Source organism: Engystomops pustulosus, chromosome 2 (genome assembly GCF_040894005.1).
Source record: "Engystomops pustulosus chromosome 2, aEngPut4.maternal, whole genome shotgun sequence".
In the NCBI taxonomy this organism is placed as follows: Eukaryota; Metazoa; Chordata; class Amphibia; order Anura; family Leptodactylidae; genus Engystomops; species Engystomops pustulosus.
This window is the reverse complement of record NC_092412.1, coordinates 51,409,600-51,421,825: the sequence shown is the minus strand read 5'-3', so window position 1 is coordinate 51,421,825 and position 12,226 is coordinate 51,409,600. Positions and strand designations below refer to the sequence as shown.

The following is a 12,226-nucleotide window of genomic DNA, read 5'->3' as shown; positions in this document are numbered from 1 at the left end:
AGTGATTTGGCTAAGGATACCACAACTTGAGGTGCTGAAGACATGGTCCAGGTGCACCAAATGCCTCATTAGCATATGGATTAAACTGGGAATATCTTGGAAATTTCTGAAATAATGATGAAATGTTGGAAAGCACAGAACATTTCTCTACAACATGCTTGTACACTAAAGGCTTGGGGGAGCTGGTACACTAAAGGCTACATTTTGTCTACATTCGTTGAATCTGCCATACACCCTTAACCCCTTAACCACTTGACCTCATTTTTGTTTTTCAGTTTTTTGCTCCCCAATTTAGAAAATCCAGATGTATTTTTATTTTTTCCATGACGGTTTTTGGTATAACAAATTGTACCTTCCAGTGACTGTATTTAATATTCCATGCTGTGTATCGGAAAGCAGGAAAAAAATTCCAAATGTGGTGAAAAAGCAAATACACACCGTTTCTTGTGTACTCTGTATTTATGTCTTTGTCTCTTTGTTTCCAAATGACTTCTCCTCTTTATTCCTTGGGTTGGTAAGATCATGGAGATATCAAAATTATATGGGTATAAATGTATGTTAAAAGATTTTAAAAAATTAAAACCTTTTGTACAAAAGAAATTCTTCATGTTTCGACACCAATAACTTTTTCATACTAAAACATACAAAACTGTGTACAGTCTCATTTCTTGTGTGATGAAATGATGTTTTCAATGCTGCTATTTTGCACACTGTGTGATCTTTTAATGTGTTCTTTTTATAAAAGTTTAGCAAAATGACAAAAAAGTGGAAGTTTGGACATTTGGGAGCTACTTTCTGTTACAGCATTCGACTCTGGGAATAACCGTTTTTATATTTTGAAAGGTCGGGACTTTTAGGATATGGGGATACCTAACATGTTTATAAATACATGTTTATTTCTACAATAGTTCTAGAGAAAGGAGGTGATTTAAATGTTTTAAATTTTTTTTTTTACTATTTTTTTAGACCCCTTAAGGGTACTTAAACCCTTAGGGCTCTAATTACTTCTACCATATATATTGCAGTTTTGCTAGAGATCTCTAAGAGAGAGATGAGTTTAGATTAGAATTGACAGCACTGGGAGTATTGCATAGACTACTGGCTGTCATAGCAACAGATCTCACGGGGGTGATGATTGAATCAAATATGGCGGCCTGGCAGAATTTAAATGCCTCCAGCAGCTTTTGCGGAAGCATTTAAATGGCTTACACCCACGATCGGTGATAGCAGTGCAATATACAGCAACCACCCACCCTGTATGGAGAGGGCTCTGCCTATTAGCCCTCCCCATACACCTGGCCCGATGCTTCACCATAATAGTACAGCACACATTGGGAAGGGATTAAAAAGGGCTCTTCAAACTTTTATGTTTTCTAGGTGGTATACTACACATTGCAACACAGTTTTTTCTTTGGCTCTCACTTTTCCCAAGAAATTTTTTTAGCACCCAATATTCTGATTAGGGTCTCTACCGTATGGTGGGCTATGTCAGAGCGTGAGATACATTATTGGTTCATATATTTTGGTATATTTGTTACCTTTTTGGTGTTTCTCATTCACTAAAACTGTAATAGCCTATATTAAGGGATGCCTGTCAATTAGAACTATACATTTCCATGCATGGGTATAACTAGGAGAGACAGGGCCCCATAGTAGGTTTCTGAATCATAAAAATCATTAAAAATCATACATATTTGTATACTCACACATGCTAGTTACAATCACACATTTATATACTCATGCGCACACATATAGAGCATATACACACATACACACATATGCCATATACAAATGTACAGTGTATATACACACATACAGTATGCACACCATACACCGTACACACATACAACATATATACATCACAGATACAGTATGTTATAAACAGTACATGTTATGCTGTACAACGTGCAGCATTATATGTATACAATGGTGAACATTTCCCACTCTTTAGTGTGTCAGGTCAGATAATAACAGGGCCCCCTGACACTGTGGGCCCCATAGCAGCTGCTATGGCTGTTACTCCTGTAGTTACGCCCATGCTTACATGAAATGAGCCATTGTGCCTGTGTCAACAATAAAGGGCATGTGGTTGACCTATGACTTCACTGATCATACATTGGTGGGGTGCCCTAACCATAGGTGATCAATAATAAAGTTACTGTAAATGTTATACTTCTTATAGTATATAATTATAAATGTTGTGTATGTGCAGATTAAAAAATGATAGAATAATATAAAAAGGTCTAAAAAAATAAAAACTCTAATCATTTGAGATCACATTATCTTTATAGCCAAAGATAAAAAAACACATATAACTTATAAAGATGATCTAAAACATGTTTCATAGATGATTACTCTAAGTTTATGCTTGAAGAAGCATACCGATATAATGAGCGTTGTTAATAATAAGGAAACTGCCTTTTCCAATGCAGACTCCAGCATTTCTAGTGTTTGATAAAGATCTGCCCTCAAAATGACTCTAAGCAAAAGGTAAAAAAAACTACCAGCGATTAATAGTTTTCCTTAAATTTGTCTTTTCTTTGGCTCCTCCTTCCATTTTTATATTTTGATTGTACTATAAAAGTCAAGGTTTGAGTCCAGTTCATAGTTGGAGACAATTTCACAAATCTTTACTATTTCAGAACAATGATTAGACTATGGGAACTTCGTTCTGTAGCCTTCACTAGGGCAGTTTTTGTGGAATTTTTCGCAACCCTTTTATTTGTGATGTTTGGTTTAGGCTCATCATTAAATTGGCCCGGGGCACCACCAAGTGTTCTGCAAGTTGCCTTAGCTTTTGGCCTTGGCATAGGGACTTTAGTGCAAGCTTTTGGTCATGTAAGTGGTGCCCACATCAACCCAGCTGTAACGCTAGCTTTTATGGTGGGCTCTCAGATTTCCTTCCTGAGAGCAGTTTTTTATGTGGGGGCTCAGTTACTAGGAGCTGTGTCTGGAGCGGCCATTCTTCAAGGACTTACTCCGTTTGAAGTCAGAGGAAACCTATCAGTAAACGGGGTAAGAAAATGTATATCATTTGGAAATATATCTATGACTGGCAACAACTGCAACAGAATTAGGCTATTATTGTGGCTTTTAACTCTTAATCCTTATATTTCATAAATATTAAGTAATGTTATGAACCATAAACATATGGGGGAGATTTATCATCACGTTTCTGAGGTAAAACTGTTCTAGTTGTCCATGGAAACCAATCAGAGCTCAGCTGTAATTTTATAAACAGATGTGGGAAAATGAAAGCTGAGCTCCGATTGGTTGCCATAGGTAACTAGAACAGTTGTGCTCTCAGAGAGTTATGATAAATCTCCCCCATAAACACTATAATACTTTTTAATCCTAACTACATATATATATATACATATATATATATATATAGATGAAAGATGGAGAAAGGCACAATAATGCTACCATTTTGGAAGTCTGTTACTGTCCAAATGTTTCCATCTTTTTGCTTCAAACTGTACATTTTGTAAAAGCTCAAAGTCTTTTTTATGCATAGTGATATTAGATTAAAGGGGTTGGTTACCTCTTATAGTATCTTGTATTCATTTATAGCATCATAAGTTTCTGGTAGGGTGATTATTACTGGTCATTGCAGGGGTGTAACTACATTGGTAACAGTGATAGCAGCTGCTATGGGACCCACAGTGTCAGGGGGCCCTTTCATCCAACCTGACACTAAAAAGTAGAGTTTTTGCACCATTATATACATATTATGCTGCATATTGTGCGGCGTATATATGTGATGTATATATGTTGTATCTGTGATGTATATATGCTGTATATGAATACAGTGTTTATTGTATGTGTGTATATATGCTTTACGTTTATATAAGGAACTGTATGTGTGTATATGCTCGATATGTGTGCGCATGGGCATATAAATGTGCACATTCCTCTGGACTAGGGCAGTGAAGGACACTACAGAGCTTCTAGAACTGTTGAATATGACATACCAGCCGCTCAGCAAGGGGTCTCTCTGACAATAAATTAAAGGGAAGAAGGTCATTTTTAAATGATCACAGGTTCCGGTAGCCTCTGGCATGTTAATTTTAAAAATTCTTTTTTGGTGCATCGGAATAATTCCACTGCTTTTTAATGTTTTTTTTTTTTTTAACATAACCTGACTCCCTGCGAGCTGTGTGCAGTGAGTTCTGGGGAGCGATGCAGTTCAAATGACAACCGCTTGTGGAAGTGAGTGGATTTAAGTGGGGTGAGGAAGCAGCAAGAGGTCGAGGGAGGGTTATGGGGTATGATGGGGGAAAGAGAAATTGGGGAGAAGATGACTTGTGCCATATGACCTCCCCCCTTCTCTGGGACTCACACACACTGCTGGTAGGGAGCCAGGTTATGTAAAAAATAAAATAAAAATCTGTGGAATTATTTAGATGCATGAGAAAGGCATATTTGAAATCAACATGCCAGGGGTTATTTCATTCTGTCATCATGTAGAAATAACCTTCCTGATGACAGGTTCCCTTTAACAGATCCCAAAAAAAAAATCCCCCAATATTGCAAGTGAAAGGAAGAACACATATTTATAGCTGTTCTTAGGACCTGCTCACTGATATGGGGACCACTAGGGAAGGGGTTAAATTAAATGTATGTATCTACATCCTCTGAATCTTCTGTTCTTTTACAGTTATTCAACAACACAGATGCTGGGAAGGCTTTTGTTGTTGAGGCTTTTCTAACACTCCAACTAATCTTATGTATATTTGCATCTACTGACGATCGAAGGACGGATAATGTGGGTTCCCCAGCTTTGTCTATCGGACTCTCAGTGACTCTTGGACACTTACTTGGTGTAGGTATCAGAGCTTTGCCTTAAAAGTACAGCTATAAATTACTGAACATGGCTTCTTATTGTTGTCACTGTGACTATGTATACAGCGTAGGCATATATATATATATATACAGTGCCTACAAGTAGTATTCAACCCCCTGCAGATTTAGAAGGTTTGATAAGAAGCAAATAAGTTAGAGCCTTCAAACTTCAAACAAGAGTAGAATTTATTAACAGATGCATAAATCTTACAAAACAAAACGTTATGTTGCTTAGTTATATTTTAATATATTTTAAACATAAAAGTATGGGTCAATTATTATTCAACCCCTAGGTTTAATATTTTGTGGAATAACCCTTGTTTGCAATTAAAGCTAATAATCGTCTTTTATAAGACCTGATCAGGCCGGCACACGTCTTTGGAGTTATCTTGGCCCACTCCTCCATGCAGATCTTCTCCAAGTTATCTAGGTTCTTTGGGTGTCTCATGTGGACTTTAATCTTGAGCTTGAGTTTTCAATTGGGTTAAGGTCAGGAGACTGACTAGGCTACTGCAACACCTTGATTTTTTCCCTCTTGAACCAGGCCTTGGTTTTCTTGGCTGTGTGCTTTGGGTCGTTGTCTTGTTGGAATATGAAATGACGTTGCATCTTAAGATCCTTGATGGAGGAGCAGAGGTTCTTGGACAAAATCTCCAAGTAGGCCGTGCTATCCATCTTCCCATGGATGCGGACCAGATGACCAGGCCCCTTGGCTGAGAAGCCGCCCCACAGCATGATGCTGCCACCACCATGCTTGACTGTAGGGATGGTATTCTTGGGGTCGTATGCAGTGCCATCCAGTCTCCAAACGTCACGTGTGGTTGGCATCAAAGATCTCGATCTTGGTCTCATCAGACCAGAGAACCTTGAACCAGTCTGTCTCAGAGTCTTCCAAGTGATTATGAGCAAACTGTAAACAAGCCTTGACATGACGCTTTGAAAGTAAAGGTACCTTACATGCTCGTCTGGAACGGAGACCATTGCTGTGGAGTACGTTACTTATGGTATTGACTGAACCAATGTCACCACTGCCATGAGATCTTCCCGGAGCTCCTCCCTTGTTGTCCTTGGGTTAGCCTTGACTCTTCGGACAAGCCTGGCCTCGGCACGGGAGGAAACTTTCAAAGGCTGTCCAGGCCGTGGAAGGCTAACAGTAGTTCCATAAGCCGTCCACTTCTGGATGATGCTCCCAACAGTGGAGACAACTAGGCCCAGCTCCTTGGAAAGGGTTTTGTACCCCTTGCCAGCCTTGTGACCCTCCATGATCTTGTCTCTAATAGCCTTGGAATGTTCCTTTGTCTTTCCCATGTTGACCATGTATTCACAAGTTTGGGGAGGGTCTTAAATAGTCAGAAAAGGCTGTAAAAACAGATAATTAATCCAAACATGTGAAGCTCATTGTTCTTTGTGCCTGAACTACTTCTTAATACTTTAGGGGAACCAACAGAATTCTGGTGGTTTGAGGGGTTGAATAATAATTGACCCACACTTTTATGTTTAAAATTTATTAAAAATTAACTAAGCAACATAACTTTTTGGTTTGTAAGATTTATGCATCTGTTAATAAATCCTGCTCTTGTTTGAAGTTTGAAGGCTCTAACTTATTTGCTTCTTATCAAACCTGCTAAATCTGCAGGGGGTTGAATACTACTTGTAGGCACTGTATATATATATATCAAAAAGAAGTATCAGAATACACTGAATATTGGCAACTTGTATAACTTTTCTTTACTCAAACCATATCAATTATCTGCTGAAAGTGGACAACCCCTTAAAGGAAATCTACCATTTGTTTTTATGCATAATGAACAAAACATACCATGAGAATGTTGTAGCTGCACTGATGCGGAAACATATCTTGTTTCATCCCGAGTGGTTTTGCTGAAAAACTATTATAAAATTATGATAATGAGGCTCTTACCCTAATTATGCACTCCTTCAGCATGCATAAGGCAGCCTCATCACACCCTCCATAAGCCTTCCCAAGAAGCTGTGAACTCATACAGGTTTCCCAGTATTCTATAGATCATTATTCTACAATGTCATTCAGGAACTTGTGACAGCTGGGTATAGGCTGGCTGCTGTGCATAAACACATTACTTCCACATACACTGAGCTGCTTGCACTGCCCAGACAGGACTAATCAACCTGAGCTGGATGACTCATACACACTAGCTTGGGGGATGGTGCATTTATTGATTATTTCTGTCTGTCAGGGGCAGCACATGATGTGATGATGTATTCTCGGCTTATGCTGGACAGGACAAGGTTGAAGCAGTGAATAATTAGGGTAAGAGGAGAACACCGGGCAGCCACAGGAGCGCAAGATCCTCATTATTATAATTATATTATTGTTTTTTCAGAAAAAACACTCAGCACAGGGATTAAACAAAATATGTTTCTGCAGTGTAGCTACAGAATTCTGAAGGTATGTTTGGTTCACAATGCATGAAATCAAATGTTATGTTTCATTTAATTCTTATGACATTGTTTTCTGTTTAAACAGTTCAATATTTTTAGAATATTTTTTTTATTGATCAAAACATTTATAGATGATTGCTAATAGTTAAAGGACATCTACCACCAGGATGAAGGATTGTAAACCAAGCTCAAAGACATGCTGGTGTGTGCCCCCTCTGGCAGGATCTGCTCTTCTTGTACAGTGGTAACATTACATCCCTATCCCAAGAGTCTATACCACTTTTGATACATGACATGATCTTGCTGGCCTTAGAGGCAGCTGATTGACCTTGCATGCTGTTATTTAATCTGTGCAAGTTCTGTTGGGTTGTTCAAATTGGCGCGATACTGTTTAGCATATGAGTAATACTTGGATATGTCGCTGCTATCGAGGGGTGGTGACCTACGGCCGCCCTGTTTATTGGGTCCCTTACAAAAAAGGGATCCAATTTTAGAAGTATTGTAGGTGTATCACACCTACAATGTTATTTAATCTGTGACCTACCAGTAACTCCAGGTCCATATCAACAAGGAAATCTCCCAGATTTACTCCCCCAATGACATATGTTGCCTGTGGATTATTAGCCCCCAGGTGCATAACCTTACATTTATCCACATTGATCCTCATTTGCCAAGTGGATCACCAAACACTCAGTTTGTCCAAGTCACCCTGCAGCCTATGAACATCCTCCATAGACTGTATTACACTACACAGCCTGGTGTCATCTGCAAAAATAGACACAGTGCTATTATTATTATTATAAATTACCTCTATATCATTGCCAATTATCATGCCAATTATACTCAGCATCGAAACTCGGAGGCTCTGAAGGAGGACCATAAGACCAAAGAGGACTCTGCGATTTCCACATACGGGGATAACCCTTTGTACTGCCATAACAAAATGACAAATATTTTGGGTGATTTTATCTTATGAGATTTCTATTAACTTTCAAAGTTCTTGTTTTAGATTTATTACACAGGTTGTTCCATGAACCCTGCAAGGTCCTTTGCCCCAGCTATAGTTACAGGGATTTTCAATGCCCATTGGGTAAGATTTCACTTTTTACTTTCTGTGACTAAATATGTTTTTTTGGAATTCCATGCCATGAAGTTACACATATGCGATGGGTTGGGTTCTTGGTTTATCCAACTCGATAAGATAATTGTGGGTTATTATTTCTGTAATCGTTATGTAACTATATAATTACACGTATTACACTTTTCAATGATTGTGTAAAGATACTATTGGCCAAATGTATTATCTTCTGGATTAATACAGGTAGTCCTCGGGTTATGTATCAGATAGATTCTTTAGGTTTGTATTTTGGTTGAATTTGCTTGTAAGTTGTAACAGGTATATCTCATATTAACTTCAGACAAAAACTTTTTGGATTGGATTTTCAAAATTTTATGCTGTAATGGGACCAAGGGTTATCAATAAAGCTTCATTACAGACACCTTACAGCTGATCATTGCAGTCTGGGGCTATAGTAACATCCAGAGAGCTTCACCAGAGGTCAGAGGGGCAGAGGGGTCCGTCTTTAACTAGGGGTTGTCTGTAAGTCGGGTGTCCTTAAGTCGGGGACTGCCTGTACTTTGTTTTACCAGTGATGTCTATCTGATGGCAATTGTTGTTTGTCTGTATTTGTATGTCTGTTTATGGTGATTAATATGGCTTTGTGTCTTGGAAGGAGTCAATTTGTGTTTTATGTATTTTTTAGCTTGGCCAGACAGCTCACATTTACGATGTTGAGTGCATTACTTATATATTCTACACAGACATTGGCACTCATCTCACTAACAGAAACTTACCATCAATAAAACTCTCTTTTTTTTACCTATTAACAATGTTCCAGTAGCAATTTATAGATGTTAAACAGCCATCTTGGCTCTGATCATCAAAGGGGTTAGCGATTGGTTGGCAAGTCAGCTGGATGCCTATTTGGGGCCTTAAAAATTATTTAAAAAAAAATTATAAAAACAATTTGATCAACCTCTTTACCCTAAACTCTACTTAAATAATAACTACTGCTCAATTAATTTAAAAAATACAAAAACATTTAAACCATAAACTGAAATCTATAAGAAAAAAAATCTATGCTTTATTGCAATTCAGCCACCTATGAAAAGTGACCAAATGGGCATATTATTCTTAAAACCGTAAAAATGTAATCCCTTAACAACTTTTTGGATTTTTTGTTTCCAGTTTTTGCTCCCCACATTAAAGCTTTTTATTTTTTAGTGTACAGAACTGTGTGAGGGATTGTTTTCTGTGTTACAAATTGTACTTTCCAGTGACAGTATTTAATATTCCATGCTTTGTGTTGGGAAGCAGGACGTCAGGGTGGACGTGTTGAGTAAAAAATACATACACCTAAATATTAATAAATATTTTAATATAAACAGGAAAATATGCTAAGAAAATATAAAAAAAAAAAACCTGCTACAGTATAAAAAACATTTATCAAAAGTAGAGTAATCTGCACTAGGTAAAGTTTGCCTGTGGAGTGTGCAAGGTGTGCCAGATTATTGAATATTTCATTAGGTCTTTATTAATCTGGTGCCCCCTGCACTGCTCGGGAAGCGTGCACCAACTTTTTCTTTGAACAACTTTTACATAGAGTGTGCGAGACAATTCTGTCAAGTCGCTGTATTAAATGTGCGTACAGTCTAATTCAGTACCGGGGGCCCCTCTAGGTGCAGAATTTTGTGGCTTGGTGGACACAGTGCAGCTGCAACACAATACTGGCACAAACACTTTATAACAACATGTGCAAGAAGTTTGCATGTTCTTTTCAGTGCAAATTCAGACAGAAAACTGGCACAAATATTTGAATTATGTTGGGCCATTATATAAGAAAACGTCCACCACATTGGAATTTTTTTCCAGCTTTTCAATACACGCCAGGGAATATTAAATACCACCACTAGGAAGGACAATTTGTTGCGTAGAAAGCAAGCTGTTATACAGCTCTCTACACAGTAGAACTAAAAAGGTAGGGATTTTTGAAGGTGTGGAACAAAAAAATGGAAACCAAATAACGAAAAAGGGCAGTGGTGTTAAGGGGTTAATGCGTTTTCAGGCCTGTCAGTAAGGGGTTAATGCCTCAAGGTTTTCTAGGTCTCTACTTGCTGTCTTTCTGTAAGAACCTTCATAGTTTACTTCCTGTGGATAGAAATCTGTCCCTGGTCATGTGATGTCACACAGGTGCACGGCTCCTTATAACACACAGCTCTGATTACTCTCCATGATAGAATGAGCTGTGCACCTGTGTGACATCACATGATCAGGAAGAAAACAATGAAGCTTCCATTAGAAAGAAAGCAAGAAGAGATCTAGAAAACCATGAAGATTGGGTACAGAAAGTGTAATGGAAAATGTTAGAACGTTATCAATTATTTGCTAAACAACCTCTTAAAGGACATCTACCATCAGAATTCCTGATGAAAGATGATTATTACATACCTCCCCCTCCTGTCCCTGTGTGTCCTAAGCTTCATTTCTTATATCTTTGCATGGTCGCATTTCTGTAAAAATAAGTGTATACAATATGCAGATTAGCCTGTGGTGCTCTGCAGAGCACCATCAGGCTCCAGTGTAATATAATTTATGCTCACCCCGGGGCCGTACTAGACGCATTCTAAGAGCCTGTGAGATTTGAAAAGATGAAATCACCAGCTGTCATTAGATGTTTGGACCAAATCTTCCAAGTTTACTTTATATTCACTATAGAGCAAAACAGATTATTTAAATTATATGCATAATGTGAGACATTTCATAATTTTATTGTTTCCTTATTACCTACTGTACTTTTTTACAGGTTTTCTGGCTTGGACCAATGTTTGGAGCCACTTTAGGATCTCTTATGTATCACTTTATATTAATTCCAAACGCTAAGACCTTGTCAGAAAGAATAGCCATTCTGAGAGGGGAGCTGGAGCCTGAAGAAGACTGGGAAGAGAGGGATATGCGTAGAAGACAATCAGTAGAGTTACACTCACCCCAGACCATATCAAGAAGTGGGATGACTGAAAAAGTTTGACTTTGAGTAAATTGGAGAAAAGAAAGGTTATGTTGGCTTATGCCATCTGTTGATGAGGATGTTTGACTAAATTCATTGAATGGTGTTATTATTTTGTATAATACTAATACATAATCGTGTAGGACATGACAGCATAAAACAAGAGTTTGGTAAATTTAACTAAAATTGACCAAAATGAGTCTTCCTTGCACAGATGTCAATAGTATTTCTTTCTGCATTCTATGGAGCAGATGAGCGGTGTCTGAGGACATCTCAATAGGATCTTAAAAGTAAAGAAGTCATAGTTTGGATTCTACAGCTTTTACATAAACTGTCTCTGCCCAATTGGATTAGGTTCAACAGCAGCTGATCGGATGCACATCGGATGGCTTATTCATTACTGTACAGGAAATTGGGCCCATGGAATATCATTGCACCCAATCAGAATGTTGGGAGTGAAATGCCTGTGGCTGACCACAACCAATCTGTGATCAGCTGTCATGTAACAGCTTTTTCAGTCTTCCATTCCACAGTGATATCCAGTGAAGTTCACCTGTTAAGACGTCCAGAAATCGAGAAAATGTCTCACTGAAAATCAATGAATCTTCCATAGTGGATCACAGATATGAATGTTTACCTGTGCTCCATTCACTTTTGTGGGATTTCTGAGAGATTAATCATGGAAGTCCAGACAATTTTATGGAGCGCAGCATAAGTATTAGAGCCCAAAACCCCATTCCATATAGGACACTGCGGGAGAGCTTCAGTTCCCCATTCTCCCAATTATTAGTGAGACCCCCAAAGATCAGTATGGTAACTTTTATTCTAATTTGTCAAATAGTCACAGACAGCAAAAATATCTTGAGAGAAAGTACAAATGTGTCACATACACATGG

The 12,226-nt window shown here is 38.2% G+C and overlaps 1 protein-coding gene across 1 annotated transcript; it reads left to right on the top strand.

The window, feature by feature from the left end:
* The first annotated feature begins 2,646 nt into the window (after positions 1 to 2,646).
* Positions 2,647 to 11,604, top strand: LOC140116481 (aquaporin-2-like). Its single transcript, XM_072132996.1, has 4 exons — positions 2,647 to 3,015; positions 4,661 to 4,825; positions 8,276 to 8,356; positions 11,130 to 11,604. The coding sequence occupies exons 1-4, from the start codon at positions 2,647 to 2,649 to the stop codon at positions 11,349 to 11,351; spliced, it is 837 nt and encodes a 278-aa protein (XP_071989097.1). The 3' UTR covers positions 11,352 to 11,604.
* Positions 11,605 to 12,226: the final 622 nt, after the last annotated feature.

Coding starts and splice junctions, on each gene's coding strand:
- LOC140116481 (XM_072132996.1), top strand. CDS start 2,647: ATGATTAGACTATGGGAACTTCGTTCTGTAGCCTTCACTAGGGCAGTT. Junction 3,016..4,660: donor GAAACCTATCAGTAAACGGG/GTAAGAAAATGT, acceptor GTTCTTTTACAG/TTATTCAACAACACAGATGC. Junction 8,357..11,129: donor GGATTTTCAATGCCCATTGG/GTAAGATTTCAC, acceptor ACTTTTTTACAG/GTTTTCTGGCTTGGACCAAT.